The sequence below is a fragment of the Anser cygnoides genome, chromosome 28 (genome assembly GCF_040182565.1).
Source record: "Anser cygnoides isolate HZ-2024a breed goose chromosome 28, Taihu_goose_T2T_genome, whole genome shotgun sequence".
NCBI lineage: Eukaryota > Metazoa > Chordata > Aves > Anseriformes > Anatidae > Anser > Anser cygnoides.
In genome coordinates, this window is record NC_089900.1 from 2,709,595 (window position 1) to 2,725,899 (window position 16,305).

The following is a 16,305-nucleotide window of genomic DNA, read 5'->3' on the forward strand; positions in this document are numbered from 1 at the left end:
AACTAGACCAAGCCCTTGAGGACTCTGGCTGGGACCAGGACAAATGGAAAGACTGGCTGTCCTTACTGTAGTAAGGACAGTTCCTTTGCCTCCTGGGACTCACAAGATCTCCCCTGGAATACCTTACAAATGCCAGGGTTTTCTTCCCTCATATAAAATGCTTCTGAGTGTGACATAGGCAGCTGGAAGAAACTAAACCACAAACGCTTTTCTGCAGTCAAGAGTATTGACAGTTGTAATGCTACATAGATCAGAGAGAGATTAAAGCAGAGAAAACAACCTGTTCTTATTTACCTAGAGCTGTAGGGCAAGTCTGATTCCTCCAGTGCCCACAGCACAGACCGCTGCTCCCAGGGGCACCCTCAAGCCATCACCAACCAGATCTCAAGCAAGGTCTCAGAAAGGGGAAAGTAACTGTAGGGGGGCTTCGATGAGAACTGGGGTAGGTTTTCCTCAGAGTTGTCTCTCCTAGTTTATCACCATCTTTTCTTCCTTGTGTAGTTCCCTTTGTCCAGGAAGATTAGATGTCCAACAGCAGCTCCATCACCGAGTTCCTCCTCCTGCCATTCGCAGACACGCGGGAGCTGCAGCTCCTGCACTTCGCGCTCTTCCTGGCCATCTACCTGGCTGCCCTCCTGGGCAACGGCCTCATCCTCACCGCCGTAGCCTGCGACCACCGCCTCCACACCCCCATGTACTTCTTCCTCCTCAACCTCGCCCTCCTCGACCTGGGCTGCATCTCCACCACTCTCCCCAAAGCCATGGCCAATTCCCTCTGGGACACCAGGGCCATTTCCTATGCAGGATGTGCTGCACAGGTCTTTTTGTTCCTCTTCTTCATATCAGCAGAATTTTATGTTCTCACCGTCATGTCCTACGACCGCTACGTTGCCATCTGCAAGCCCCTGCACTATGGGACCCTCCTGGGCAGCAGAGCTTGTGCCCAGATGGCAGCAGCTGCCTGGGGCAGTGGGGTTCTCTATGCTCTGCTGCTCACTGCCAATACATTTTCCCTGCCCCTCTGCCAAGGCAATGCTGTGGACCAGTTCTTTTGTGAAATCCCCCAGATCCTGCAGATATCCTGTGCACACTCCTACCTGAAGAGTTTTTGGGTAGTTGTGACTGGTGTCTGTTTAGCATCTGGCTGTTTTGTTTTCATTGTTTTTTCCTATGTGCAGATTTTCAGGGCTGTGCTGAGGATGCCCTCTCAGCAGGGCCGGCACAAAGCCTTCTCCACCTGCCTCCCCCACCTCTTTGTAGTCTCCCTGTTTATCAGCACTGGCTTTTTTGCTTACCTGAAGCCCCCCTCCATCTCCTCCCCATCCCTGAACCTGGTGGTGGCACTTCTGTACTCGGTGATACCTCCAACATTGAACCCCCTCATCTACAGCATGAGGAACCAGGAGCTCAAGTGGGCTATTAGGAAAGTGATTTCATGGACGTTTCTGAATAGTGAGAAATTTCCCCTCTTTTTCCAGAAATGACTTAACTTGGTACCTCCCCTCAGGCCTGGTCCTTCTTTCATTATCATTATTGTTATTCTTATCTTTGGTATCCTTTGCATTTATTATGCTCTTAGAGTAATATTTCTTTTTCCTCCTACTTCTGCTGAGGATCGACACTGCTCTATTTGCTCTTGAGGCTCTGTAAATATGTGTCTAACAGAAGGTCAGAGCTGACTCTTCCATAGCATCTGCAAAATAAAACGGGATCTCCACAGTGCACAGTCTGAAGCCTTGGCTCTTTTTTCAAGGTTGTTGCCAAGCTTTCCAGAAGCTTGTGCCGCTTTCCATCACCTATCAGACTCTTTCCATCATCTGTCAGTGGTCATGGTCATCCAGAGAGGTCCCAGATGCCTGGCGACTTGCTAATGTGAAGCCCATCTACAAGAAGGTTTGTAAGGAGGACCCGGGGAATTACAGGCCTGTCAGCCTCACCTCAGCGCTAGGAAAGGTGATGGAACAGATCATCTTGAATGCAGTCACACAATGTACGTGGGACAACCTGGGGATCAGTCCCAGTCAGCATGGGTTCATGAAAGGCAAGTCCTGCCTGACCAACCTCATCTCCTTCTATGTCTGGGTGACTTGCATGGTGGATGAGGGAAATCACGTTGATGCAGTCCACCTAGACTTCAGCAAGGCCTTTGACACGGTCTCCCATAGCATTCTCCTGGAGAAGTTGGCAACCCATGGCTTGGACAGGTACACTCTTTGCTGGGTTAAAACTGGCCGGACTGCCGGGCCCACAGAGTAGTGGTGAACGGAGTGAAATCCAGCTGGTGACCGGTCACTAGTGGTGTTCCCCAGAGGTTGGTGTTGGGGCCCATGCTCTTTAACAGCGTTATTGATGATTTGGATGAGGGAATTGAGTGCACCCTTAGTAAGTCTGCAGATGACAACAAGGTGGGGGGAGGTGTCGATTTGCTGGAGGATAGGAAGGCCCTGTAGAGGGACCTGGACATGTTGGATCGATGGGCAGAGGCCAATGGGATGAGGTTCACCACGGCTAAGTGCCGCGTCCTGCCCTGTGGCCACAACATCCCCATGCAGTGCTACAGGCTTGGGACAGACTGTCTGGAAAGCTGTGCAGAGGAAAAGGTTGGATGTAGTACTTAGGGACCTGGTTTAGTGAGTGATATTGGTGGTAGGGGGATGGTTGGACCAGATGATCTAGGAGGTCTATTCCAACTTTAATAATTCTATGATTCTGTGCTTCTTACGATACAGAGCCACAAGTCCACGGTTTCCTGGTGCTTCACCAAGCCTAGGAAGTGGCTGAGGAAGAACTGGTGCCCTATATTCTCCAGCCCTTAATGCAACCATCTTTCTAGTTGGGTGCCATCGAAAGCAATGCCTGTGCCCTGTGTCTGGGCTTTGACTGATGGAAACAGGGCCCAGCAGCCATAGCAGTTTGCTGCTGTTCCTCTGGCTGTGTCTAGCACATGGCCGTGAGACAGTCTCCCCCAGTCTGTGTGAGCTGAACCTGAGCCCAGAAGTCCTCAGCAAGTCCTCAGCTTGGGTCCACCCCAAAGACTGGAGTGCAGTTGTGACCACAGGAAGGACGAACCCTCTCCTTGGGCCTGTCCATAGCTGGATGCCTTTGCATGCTCCACAGGAAAAGGGAGCATATTGATAACATGCTAACACCCCTTTCACCATCTCTGTGTCTGTGGGAGCATCAGAAAATGTCCCTCAGTCCTAAGATCCAGCAAAGCCCAGCTTCTCCTTTCATCAGGAACCTGCAGAAATTCTCTCAGAATTTCCGACACTCTTGTGTACACAGGAAAAACACACACGTGCATGCAGAAACATACACTCTCATACACACAAAGATGTGCACACATGGCATGGACACAGCTGACCACACACAGAGCAACTCCAACAGGGAACAGCACCTTCACAGCCACCACACCACCAGCAGCACACACAGAGCCATGAGCAACACACCTGGCCCCACCCCATTCCCCACCTCAGCCTGATCTGCTCTGAAGGTCACCAGTGCTCCACGCATCCCCAGCAGCAATTACCCATGGGTGCAGACGCACACATGGCTATGTGGTTCCATGATTGTATGATTCACCCCCAACACACCCAGGAGTGAGCACACTCACACAGCAAATAGCCAGCAACAGAGGTGAATAAGAAGGCAGGACAGTGATCAGGAACAGGGCCTGAGCAGACCAGCCCTGACCAGCCCCATATCCACATGCAGCTGGCCCCTTGCATCCCTCTCCCCTCCTCTTCAACAGCATTCTTCCTCCTTGAGACACTTTAATCCCTTCCTTTCTTACATGCAGTGCCCTGCTCAATTACCAGTTCTCACCAATCACATTTTCCCCTACTGATCCCTAGTTTGCTATACCTGTACCCGCATTTGGTAATTCAGATACCATTGCCTACATCATCTGGGCCTCTAAGAGGCAGGAGAGGTCGACATGTCACAGATTTGCTCTGCGGCAGGAGTGAGGGGTGGCATGAACAGTCCTGAGCAGGGATGGTTTTATGGTAACTGTGCTCAAGGCAGGACTGAAAATCGTCATTTTATGGCTGTAGGCCTGAGTATTGCCTCCATTTTTTTTAACCATTTCAAACATTTCACTTCAATCAGCACACTTCAATCAACTGAAATGACTGAACAGTTCTAATACAATGTTTGAATTGTCCCATGACATCTTTTTTTTTTTTTCTTGGATGTTTATTACAGCAAAAGAAAAAATACCAATCTTCCCCTGTACTTGCATTGCCAGAACTCTGTCTCTTATGCACCGCACTTCATCTCCCCAGTCTTTCAGGTATTTCCACCTGGCTTTGTGAAACAGACCGTGTTGGAAGTAACCTTTCCAGCAGACTCTCTGGACATGTGCAGTTTCCATTCTTCTCCAGATTCCCCTCCCCTCACTCTTTGATCATTCAGATACCTCTCACCTACACAGTTGGTTCTCAGAACTAGAGGGATCTCAAGCTTGCCCATATTTCAGTTTTCTGTCTCATCATCCCTACAGACAACTCTGTAATTGCATTTCTATTCATCATTTCCTACCCATGTCAAACATTTCTTGTACAGTCATCCCTTGTGGAAGTTGCACCTCACTGGAGGCAACTTGGAGTTGGCTCACTGTTGAGGACTGTGGGGTTTGCTTGTTTGTTGTTAAATGTTAATAACAACGACTTCAAAAACTGTGCCTGTGTGCAGCCAGTTGTCTGAGGAAAGGAGGTGGGACTTGGTGAAAAGATGCTGTAACCTCCAGCTGCAGACTTCAGTGGAGAAGTCTGGTGTAAGGCAAAGTGATGCAAGTCCCAGGTGCCTGATGAGAGAAGTGGTGGGGATGGGGAGCTGAGCAGCAAGGTTGTCCATAGAGTCTAGGACTTCAAGGGACTGCTTTTCCACCTATACAGACCTCCTTAGGGGGCACATTGGATCCATGACAACTATAGGATGATGCTGTCACTTCTTTTGAAAACTCTAAACTAATGGAAACTAATCTTAAATAAGGAAAATGCTCTTAGTGAAGTGGTCATTGAAAACTTCCTCTTTAAACTGCATTCTTGAAACCTCACTAATTAATTGTACAAGTATGGAAGACTGAATGAAAATGACTGAATTGTAATGAGCCCCATGGTGCATTTGGTGCTGAGTCCATAAACTTCAGGTAGTGATAAGAGAATGATGTAACTGCAGGAGAAGTTCAAGTCAGAAGGAAACCTTGAAGTGTCTGGGAGTATTAATGGGCCCCAGTGAGGGTCATTACTGACAAAGCCTCCCCATGGACTTGTTAGAGCAGACAATTGGAGGCCATGATTGCAGGTAGGCAAAGGCACTGGGCAGGAGACTGGTGCTGAGTAAAGGCCTTGGTTTGTTTGGTGAAGCACAAAGGCCAAGCCCGGACCCCCAGCCCCTGGGAAGGGAGGTTCTGTCGCTCACCCATGGCTCAGGGCTCTTCCTGGGGCAGTGGGATGTGGGGTGTGTGATGCTGTGTGAAGGACAATGCTATGACACCTCCTGGCCTCCCCACTGGGTTGCAAGGAGGCAACAAGGCCCCAGTGTCATGAGCACAGCAGGTCTCCTCATGAGCCTCAGTAGCAGAGACAACTGCCACAGCCAGGGGGACAAAGACCTTGGCTCTGTTGGGGCCTTCCAGCCTTGCCAGTGCTCTCAGTCTTCTCCACCACAGGCTATCCTGCGCTGTCTTATCCCTTCCCACTTTTCCCTGAAAGCTGTAGGCACCCACCTTGCTTCTCCACCTTGCTCTCATCCAGGCATTTCCTTACTTTTACTGATGTCTCCCCACCCTCCATGGCAGTTGCTTGAAACACAATAGCATGGGCTGACCACAGACTCCTTCTGGGTGACCTCTGACACCACAGCACTACCCTTTCAGTGACATTTTCTCCTCCTCATGCCCAGTCTTAAACTTCCAAGCAGCACATTGCAGCAGCTTTTACTCTCTCCTGCTGTTTCCCACCACCAGAGAAAGCTCCATTATCCACAAACCACTTTTTTAGCAGATGTCCCAAGCCATCAGCCTTCTGGAGTCCTATGGCCTGACGAGACAGAAGAAACCTCACCATGGTCTTCCAAGCCATATACCTGCTGCTGGCCTTCCAGCTTCTCAGGTAGCCATGACCAAGTTGTGTGCCTGTTGCTGGCCCACCATGTTCTCAGGCAGAAGGGACTTGAAAACCCAACCCCAAGGCCTCTTCCTACATGGGGCCTATCAGGCTCTTAGACAGAGGGCATCTCACAATCAATGTGCCAAGCAGGTGTTTTCTGCTGCCTTATCAGGGATGCTGGCAGGTGTAGGTGGAAAAGCACAGGTCTCAGCCAGGAGGCAAGAGCTGACACATCTGCTGCTTCAGGAAGCAGTCACCTCATAGGCCCTGTCCCCAGCCATGTTACTGCTGCTGGCCTGTCAGCTCCAGAGACTGAGGTGACCAGATGCTTCCTACTGGACTTTAAGTTTCTGAGGCACAAGAGACCACATAAGAACACATTCACCCAGCACTCGCCTCTGTGAGTGGCATCTGCCCTTGGGGCCCAGAGATGTGCAAAGCCTTGGTTGTCTTGCTTTCCAATATCCATTGGCATTCAGTCCAAGCTAAGCAACCCAAGGTCTTCTCCAGAGATTGTCATCACGGAAAGGTACTTCTGGGACTCCTTGCAACTGGCTTCAGTAATTCTTCCATTGCTTATGTCAATCGTGAGTGCCTGGAGTGTTTCGGACTCTTCTAGAGGTGAATTTCGAGTATGGGAATGCTTTATACAAACACAAAAGAGCTTTGACATGTTGGCTTGTGCTCAGTGACTTCTGTCCTAGAGCACTGCAGGTTATTGAATCAAAGTCTGGAATACCTGGAGTGTGTCCAATGTCCTAGAGCCACTCACACACTGGCTGATACTGACTTGGTTACTGAAAATACAGTTTGGTGGGAGACTTCAACTTCCCAGATGTCTGCTGGAAAGACAATGCAGCAGAGAGGAATCAGTCTAGCAGGTCTCTGGAGTGGGTGGAAGATAACTTCCTGACAAAGCTGCTGAGTGAGCCAACCAGGGAATGTGCCCGGCTGGACCTTTTGATTGTGAACAGAGAAGGCTTTGGGGGGAATGTGAAGGTTGGAGGCCATCTTGGGCATAACGATCAGGAATTAATAGAGTTTTTGATTTTTGGAGAGGTAAGGAGCGGGGTTAGCATAATTGCCGCCCTGGACTTCAAGAGGGCTGACTTTGGCCTGTTAAAGAGCTTGGTTGGCAGAGTCCCTTAGGAGGCAGTTGTGAAAGGCAAAGGAGTCCAGGAAGGCTGGACACTCTTCAAGAAGGAAATCCTAAAGGCACAGGAAAAAAGCCATTCCCATGTCCCAAAAGATGAGCCAGTGGAGAAGGTTGGCCTGGCAGAACAGAGAGGTTTGGATAGGGCTCAGTAAGGAAAAGAGAGTTTATGACCTTTGGAAGAAGGAGCAGGACACTCAGGAGAACTACAAAGATGTTGTGAGGCTGTTCAGGGAGAAAATTAGAAGGGCCAAAGCCCAGCTGGAACTCAGTCTGGCTACTGCCATGCAAGAGAATAAAAAATGTCTTTATAAATGCCTTAGGAACAAAAGGAGGACTAAGGAGAATCTCTATCCTTAATTGTATGGGGGGAAACATAGTGACAAGAGATGAGGAAAAGGCAGAGGTACTTAATGCCTTCTTTGCCTCAGTCTTTAATATGAAGCCCAGTTGTTCTCTGGGTACCTAGCCTCCTGAGCTGGTAGGTAGGGACAGAAAGCAGAATGAAGCCCTCCTAATCCAAGAGGAAATGGTTAGCAACCTGCTACTCCGCTTAGTCATACAGAAGTCTATGGGGCTAGAGGGGATCCACCGAAGAGTATTGAAGGAGCTGGCAGAAGTACTTACCAAGCCACTTTCCGTCATTTATCAGCAGTCCTGGCTGCCAGGGGAGGTCACAGCTTACTGTCGGCTAGCAAATGTGATGCCCATCTACAGGAAAGGCCAAAAGGAGGACCCATGGAGCTACAGGCCTGTCAGTCTTACATTGGTGCCGGGGAACATTATGATGCAGATTATCTTGAGTGCCATCATTCGACACATACAGGACAACCAGGTGATTGGTATCAGTCAGCATGGATTTATGAAAGGCAGCTCCTGCTTGATGAACCTGATCTCTTTCTATGACAATGCGATGCACTTGGTGGATGAGGGAAAGACTGAGGATGTTTTTTACCTAGGGTTTAGTAAAGCTTTTGACTCTGTTTCCCAGAGCATTCTCCTGGAGAAACTGGCTTCTCATGTCTTGGATGGGCGTGAGCTTTGCTGGGTAAAAAAAATGGCTGTGTGGCTGGGCCCAAAGGGTTGTGGTGAATGGAGTTAAATCCAATTGGCAGCCACACACAAGGGGTGCCCCCCAGGGCTCAGTACTGGGGCCAGACACAGGACAAGAGGAAATGGCCTCAAGGTGCATCAGGGCAGGTTTAGGTTTGGTTTTGGGTATATGTCTTCCTTGAAAGGGTTGTGATGCATTGGAACAGGCTGCCCAGGGATGTGGTGGAGTGGTCATCCCTGGAGGTATTCACAAGACATATAGGTGTGGTGCTTAGGGATATGGTTTAGGGATAGATGTAGCAGTGTTAGGTAAATGGTTAAACTTGATGATTTGAGAGGTCTTTTCCAATCTACGTGATTCTATGATTCTATGATTCCATGAGTATAACATAAGTCACAGTCATTGGAAGGCAGCCTCTGCAGTCTGGGAACTCGAGACTATGGCCTGGACAAGTCTGTAGGTTGTGCGAGGGATTCCTGTGGGCTGGCACCACACATCCTGGCTGTGAGAAAAATCTCAATAATTTTCTTCAGACAGGATCTTCTGCAAAGCTATTTTATTCGCGATTGCAATGGCGGGCGTCCTGCAAGCAGAAGTGCACAGTAAAAGTTTATCATAACCTTGTATTCCCTATTACCCGACACCTACACTTTTGCTCTCTAAGGCTTTCTGAAGGGAGGTTGTGATGAGGAGGGCTTGGCCTCTTCTCCCAGATAACTAATGATAGGACTCGAGGAAATGTCCATGAGTTGCGCCTGGGGAGATTTAGATTAGATATCAGGAAAAACTTTTTCTCTCAAAGAGTGGTCAGGTACTGGAACGGCCTGCCCAGGGAGGTGGAGGAGTCACTGTCCCTTGCGGTGTTCAAGAAGCACCTGGATGAGGTGCTATGTTATATGATTTAGTAGCTTAGTGGGTAGTATTGGTGATAGGAGGACATTTGGACGAGATGATCTTGTAGGTCCTTTCCAACCCCGTGTTTCTATGATTCTATGACCTGATTTCCCCCGTGTCCTCATTGGCTGAGTACTGCAGGTTCACAGCCTACTCGATGCCCTTCTATGCCATATATGTACATTTTTTTTGACCAACTGGTAATTTCTCCTTTTCCTTTTTTTTTTTTCTTTTTTTTTTTTTCCTTATTCTCTCACGACTAGAGGCTCATGATTTTTGTTTTTACTGACTTCGCACTTCTTGTCCTGTTTTTCTTAGCTCTCCTCCTTAATTTGGGACAGTGGGACCTTCCCCTTCTATTGCAAAACCACAACTATGTTTCTCACACTGGCACACTTACCCGTAAATTCCTGGAGTTAACTACACTTGAAACAGCCATTGAGACGCCGAGAAACTCGTATTGGATCATGTGTGATAAACTCAGGCTGAAAGACTCAAGAGCAGGTGACTTTGACTGGCTGTGGCAGAGCCCAGCAGCCTGCCCCAGTCTGGGAATATGTCCCCTTCCAACTAGGGAAATTAAGAGGGATTAATAGGAACAGACCCATGAGGTCAATCTGCACAGTAAGGGAAAGTAATGGTTCTTGTGCTGTAGGTGCAGCAGGCAGGAGGCCTTGGATTGGGCCTCAGAAGACTCAGGCAGATCTAATGCAGTTCATCCCTGAGCTAAGACAAACACTGTGAGCAGAGCGAAGGACACCGAGTGGTGCCCTACCATGAAGGAGGATGCAGAGCACAGCTGTAAGAGGCGTCTTTCCTCTGCGACGACCGATGCAGGTTGGTCTGAAGTGAAAGCCCCAGACCAGGACCCATAGAGTGAAGGTCCCTGGGCACAACTGCAGAAAGACTTTGCAAGACCTCTGCCAGTGACAGCTTGAAACACCAAATGCATCTTGGCAGTAGTAGGTCCTTTTGGCACAGGGGCAGATGTCCTCCCTGGCAACACCACCACGGAGGCCACCACTGCAAAGCTGCTGCGTGACACCGACTGCGTGACACCCCGGGGTCCAGAGAGGGGAGAGGGGAAGGGGAGAGGCAGGCCGTGGGGAGGGGGCTGGAGTGAGGTCACTGCCACTGCAGCAGCCTGACTGGCCCTCAGAAGGGCTGGCCGGCAGGCACTGTGACATCATCCCGTGCATCAGAGAGCCCCTGGGCAGAAATGACGTCACTGCAGAGGGGAGGGCGAGGGGCTGGCAGAGCCCCATCGAGGGGCTGGCTGTGGGTCCCCTCTGCTACAGCCACCTGACGGCGCGGGGCAGGCAGGAGGGCAGGCAGGGCTCGTGGCCGCCTTGCTCAGGACGAGCCCTGGGCGAGCTGGGTGAGAAATCTGAGCCTTAGCTCCAGCAAAAGCTCTTCTCTTTGCTCTTGACTTTTCTCGATAACACCACTTTCAGGTGAGCTCTGCCCTTGCTAAAACCATACCTCCACCTCCACCATAAATTTCTGTTTCAGAGCCTGTCCTTGCTGTCACCCGTGGGTGGCTGCTTTGTGGCCCCTCTCAGTGCCCTGTCGCTGCAGCGTCCCAGTCCCACTGCCCCACACATGCTTCCACAGCCGTGCTGCCAAGGCACCACACATGGCAGTGCACATTCAGGGCTGGGTCAAGATCCCCCTGTTACAATCCCAGTGGCACCCTCAGGGTCCCTTCCTGCCATGGCCCTCCTGCCTTTGCAGCCTCCTCCAGCCCATGGCCTCTGCCCTGACATCCCATGGGGGCCTCTGCAGACAGCCCTGCTCCAGGTCTGCAGGGCTCTGGGCCAGGACAGAGGCCAGCACAGCTGGCCAGTCCCCCAGCACAGACCCGGAGCATGGCTCTCCCACCTCCTTGCCCTCTGCCCACCTCCCTGCCCTCATCCCAGTGCAGTGGCAGCAGCCCCAGGGCAGTGCCCACCGCAGGCTGCTGCAGGGCTCTGGGCACTGCCACCACAGCCCCAGCTCCTCTGAAGGGCACAGCAGCTCCTAGGGGCACAGAGGGCTCAGCCCCACATATGGGACAACCATGGCACAAGCGTACAGAGGTCAGTGTCCCCTGCTGTGTCCCCTGCTCTCTTCTGCAGCACATCCTCAGAGGCCCGCAGCCCCTCTGGGCCATCCCTGGGGGTCCTCAGGCAGCTCCTGCTGCCCCAGGGCCAGGGCAGCCTGCCCCGAGCTGCTGCAGCCAAAAAGGGGTTTGCTATTCCCATTACTTCCTGATCAGCTGAGAGTGGGTCTCAGACAAAGAATTTTTTGTGGCTTCATTTATTTTGTTTAAATACACAAAGAATCTGGCTCCTCATTTCTGCAAAGCCTCAGGGTCACACAAGATATCCATCAGGCTGGATGCGGCTCTGGGCAGCCTGCTTTAGTGGCTGGCAACCCTGCCCAGAGCAGAGCGGTTGAAACTACGGGATCTTTAAGGTCCTTTTCAACCCTGGCCATTCTATGATTCTATGATATGTTGGTACTTGAGTACAACAGGATGAAGAACAGCATTGCTTTGTGGAAAACATTATCACACGGGGAAAAAGAAAACCAAACAAATCCCTCCAGAAGTTAAGACAGGCTTGCCATGTCATTACATAAACTGTAATTCGTCTGAAGAAGAAAAGAAGCAATTTATAGCTGTGGAAAGGCACAGTCAGTTTCCTCAACACATCCTTACAAACATCCATGACATCACTTTCCTAATGGCATTCTTGAGCTCCTGGTTCCTCATGCTGTAGATGAGGGGGTTCACTGCTGGGGGCATCACCGAGTACAGGAAAGCCATAACAAGGTCCAGGGATGGAGAGGAGATGGAGGGGGGCTTCAGGTAGGCACACATGCCAGTGCTGAGAAAGAGGAAGACCACGGCCAGGTGAGGGAGGCATGTGGAGAAGGCTTTGTGCCGTCCCTGCTCAGAGGGCATCCTCAGCACAGCCTTGAAGATCTGCACATAGGAGAAAAGAATGAAAACAAAACACCCCAAAAACAGAAAACCACTAAATGTGAGAAGCTCAGTTTCCCTGAGGTAGGAGTCTGAGCAGGAGAGCTTGAGGATGGAGGGGATTTCACAGAAGAATTGGTCCACAGCATTGCCTCGGCACAGGGGCAGGGAAAATGTATTGGCAGTGTGCAGCAGAGCATAGAGAACCCCACTGCCCCAGGCAGCTGCTGCCATCTGGGCACAAGCTCTGCTGCCCAGGAGGCTCCCGTAGTGCAGGGGCTTGCAGATGGCAATGTAGCGGTCGTAGGCCATGACGGTGAGAAGAAAATACTCTGCTGATATCAAGAAGACGAACAGAAAGAGCTGTGCAACACATCCTGCATAGGAGATGGCCCTGGTGTCCCAGAGGGAATTGGCCATGGCTTTGGGGAGAGTGGTGGAGATGCAGCCCAGGTCGAGGAGGGCGAGGTTGAGGAGGAAGAAGTACATGGGGTTGTGGAGGCGGTGGTCGCAGGCTACGGCGGTGAGGATGAGGCCGTTGCCCAGGAGGGCAGCCAGGTAGATGGCCAGGAAGAGCGCGAAGTGCAGGAGCTGCAGCTCCCGCGTGTCTGCGAATGCCAGGAGGAGGAACTCGCTGATGGAGCTGCTGTTGAACATCTGATCCTCCTGGGAATGGGGATCTGCTGCTCTGGATAGGGAGGCCTGTCCAAGGAGGAAAGAGAATTAAAATGTTAGGGTAGACCTCTGTGAGGAAATCCTAGCCTATTTTATTACATTTATTTATTTATTTATTTATTTATTTATTTTAAACTATAAAAAAACTGCCTCTTCACTTCTGGGAGGACTGGTCCTCTGCTTGATGTCACAGTGGTGCTGCCTGAGGGTGCTACTGGGGGCAAGAGACTCTGCAGGAGACAGTGCTGACCTATAGCAAGAAGTAAATGGAACATGGGGAGGTCTCAAATGAACTGTGTTTGATGTAACAAGGAGTTTTGGAGTACACTTTCTCAAAATTCACCCAACTGCAGAGCAGGGCTTTGTGCACAATGCTTTGGTTTGTTACTTTATACTTGTCCCCCTAAACCTGAGGAGTGCATTTAAGGCACAAATCCTTGGCACATTTAGTGCCCACCAAGTGAAACCTTGGCCTCCTGGGAGGCAAAGGGACTGTCCCTCAGGGCAGAGTGAGGACAGTGGTTGTGTCCATCACTCCTGGTCTCAGCTGCCCTGTGCGGGCACCTCTGGAGGATGGTCACACTCAGGTGTTTCCCTGAAAAGAACCTGGATGCTGCTGAGAGCACCTGAATCCAGGTTCAAAGTGCAGATCTCCAAACACCTCACCCATCTCATCGTACCTGAGGAGGATCTCAGCGCCCTGCTTTTCACCACGGACACAGAGGGATCATAACAGCTGCCAATATACAGCCATCCACCAGCATTTCTATGGCCTTAGGACTGAAGTTTCTTCTCCATGGGGCTGCTAGATAACACAGGGCTGCTAGGGAAGAGCTGTGTCCCTGTGCAAGGCAGCCTGCAGCCCAGCAAAAGCCCTAGTGACATTAGGGCTGGAAGTCTATGGTGTGAGAAAAAGGAGAGTGGAGAGTGGCTCCAGGGGAGGCATCTGCAGTACAGGGATGGCAGGGAAGTGCTCAAATCTCCCCTGCCGCTGAGTTTCTGGGAGCAGCTCCGTCTCACTCCCTGCTTGTGGCTCTGCTGCCTGCAGCTGTCCCTGCCTGCAGCTGGGTCTCTGTTCCCACGCCTCCTGCCTGCAGCTCACAGCCCCCATCCCACCCGCCGGGTGCTCAGCTCTGCCCTGCAGACACCTCCTGGCAGCAGGGCTCTGCCCAGGGGCAGCTCGCTGGGGGCACGTCCTAGAGACCAGGTCACACAGACCCTGCTGACACTGCATGTGTGGTGGAGCTTTTTATGGGCAGAGGGGCAGGCAAGGGACGTGGTACAGGCCTTCTAATGCTTGTTGTGAAAGCTTAGGAGAGTCTGACATCTCTTAGAAATAACGGCATCTATTGCTATTACCACTGAGCCAAAGAAGACAAAATGGAAAGCTCCGCAGGCTCAGGAAAGCTGGGACTGAAGCTGAAATCCCGTGCCTGATCCCTTATCCTGCAATGTCCCCTTGAATACATCAAGGTTGTGCTGTGGAGCTGTGAGCAGGCTGCCCCAGGCAGCAGCCTCCCGCCAGCAGCAGGACCCTGCCCTGCCGGGGGGGCTCCTTCCACCCGCAGCTTCTCCCCACAGCGCCCTGGGCAGCTCCCCGGGCAGGCTGAGTGCTGAGCCTGGCAGGTGGCAGAGGCCCTGCCCCGGCACACAGCCCCTGGGGCACAGCAGGGACCCTGCTCTGCACCACAGCCCTGGGCACCCCTGCCTGCACGCGCGGCTTCTCCTTCCTCCAGGAGCTGCGGCTGCATTGCCCTCCAGCCAGAGACTTACCGGGGTCAGGGCTGGCAAGTGTTCTCCCCCAGCGAGCTCTGTGCATCCTGCCACTTCTGCCTGCCTTTACCCACTCTGTCTCTGCAGGCAGTGCCCCCAGCCCTGCTGCGCTGGGCAGAGGAGCTGCTCCTGGGCAGAGCTGGCTCTCTGCAGCGCTGCCCGCTTGCCAGGAGCTCCCCTTGGGCCCAGGAGCCCGGCCCAGCTCAGCAGCACAGGCCCAGCCCAAGGCCTCCCTTGCTCTGCCCCCCACCAGGCTCCCTGCCCATGGCCCTGGGGCTGCAGGGGAACCTGCTGGGAAACAGCCTGAAGGGATCCCTGGGGTTCCCTCCCTCCCCTGGGCACAGATGCACTTGACAGCAGACTCATTTCTCCTTGCAGAGAGCCAACTAAGTGTAATAATCACATCTTCTTGTCCCACTATCAGTTTGGGCATCCAGACAAAGTCAGGGAATCTTCTTCTTTATCCCCTGTTCTGGGAAGGGATTCAGCAGAGTCACTTGAGACATCTCATGATGGATTTTAGGACTGGGACCAAAAGGGGGCTCAGCTCACACCCATGCCTGCCCCAGACCCACAGGACCTGGGATTCCTCTGCCCTCCCTTTAATGTACACCACATGGGCACCTGAAGGTGAGCTCCTTTTCTCAGCTCCAACATCATTAATGGAGATGGAGGAAATCAGGGGGCTGCAAACACCTGATGACATGTCAGGGGGCAGAGGGACGTGCAGGTATCTGCAAGCTCTCATGGAGGTACCCTGAGGGACAGGGCAGCACCTGGGGGCATCCCCTTTTTATCAGTATCATCCCCCAGTATCAGTTTGGACATGAAGTCATGTTCGGGGACTGATTTCCTTCATCCCCACTTGAGGAAGGAATTCAGTAGAGTCAGTCGAGGCATCTCATGCTGCTTGTTATTCCTGGAGCTGGAAGGGGTCTCAGCTCCCTCCCATGCCTGCCACAGAACCGCAAGAGCTGGGATTCCTCTGGCCTCAGTTCAGGTGTCCACAACATAGGCAGCTTAATGCGAATTACTGAGCCAAAATAGCTCCTTAGTGGAGATGGAGGTCAGGCAGGAGCTGTTCAGATGCAAACATCTGGTGAAATTTGTGGTAGATCCTCTGAGAGTCAGCTGGAGGCATTCCTTTGGGTAACTGAAATGGCAGCAGATGCCACATGTAGGACAACTGAACCTGTCCCTACTCCTTATGTGCAGGGCAGCCTGCAGAGGCTGTCAGCAGAGCAAAAGGAGTCATGTGTCACAGGGAGAGCTAAACCTATTCTGTTCTCTTCTACATGACCCTTGGCTGTAATGACTGTTGTGTCACGGACATCTCCACAGGGCCTCAGCTCTCACCACCAAGGTCTCCCTGCCCTTTGTGCCTTGAGGCAGGACTCTGCAGGGGTACAACAGGTGGTGGGTGGGGACAAAATCAGTGGTTACTTTGCAAACTACACCCTTAACAGTTCATGGGACCTTAGGGCGTGCATCCACGGGTACAGGGAGAGTGTTCTGGCCAGGAGGTACTGGTTCCTTATGATCCCAGGAAGGGATCGGACAGCAGCATTCAGATACTGTAAGGGATCATTTAACTGCTCTTAGAACTAAGACTATAAGGAGAGAAGACTATAGATGACCTATTGAATCTGGTGTGACTTCATTCTAGACACAGTACTCC

The 16,305-nt window shown here is 51.7% G+C and overlaps 2 protein-coding genes across 2 annotated transcripts; one reads left to right on the plus strand and one right to left on the minus strand.

Moving 5' to 3' along the window:
* Positions 1-200: 200 nt before the first annotated feature.
* Positions 201-1,484, plus strand: LOC136787148 (olfactory receptor 14C36-like). Its single transcript, XM_066984282.1, has one exon. The coding sequence runs from the start codon at positions 525-527 to the stop codon at positions 1,482-1,484; it is 960 nt and encodes a 319-aa protein (XP_066840383.1). The 5' UTR covers positions 201-524.
* Positions 1,485-11,900: 10,416 nt separating this feature from the next.
* Positions 11,901-12,836, minus strand: LOC136787149 (olfactory receptor 14C36-like). Its single transcript, XM_066984283.1, has one exon. It carries the CDS (start codon positions 12,834-12,836, stop codon positions 11,901-11,903), a length of 936 nt encoding a protein of 311 aa, XP_066840384.1.
* Positions 12,837-16,305: the final 3,469 nt, after the last annotated feature.

What these genes read in the sequence shown, in the direction of transcription:
- LOC136787148 (XM_066984282.1), top strand. Translation starts at nt 525, where the DNA reads ATGTCCAACAGCAGCTCCATCACCGAGTTCCTCCTCCTGCCATTCGCA.
- LOC136787149 (XM_066984283.1), bottom strand. Translation starts at nt 12,836, where the DNA reads ATGTTCAACAGCAGCTCCATCAGCGAGTTCCTCCTCCTGGCATTCGCA.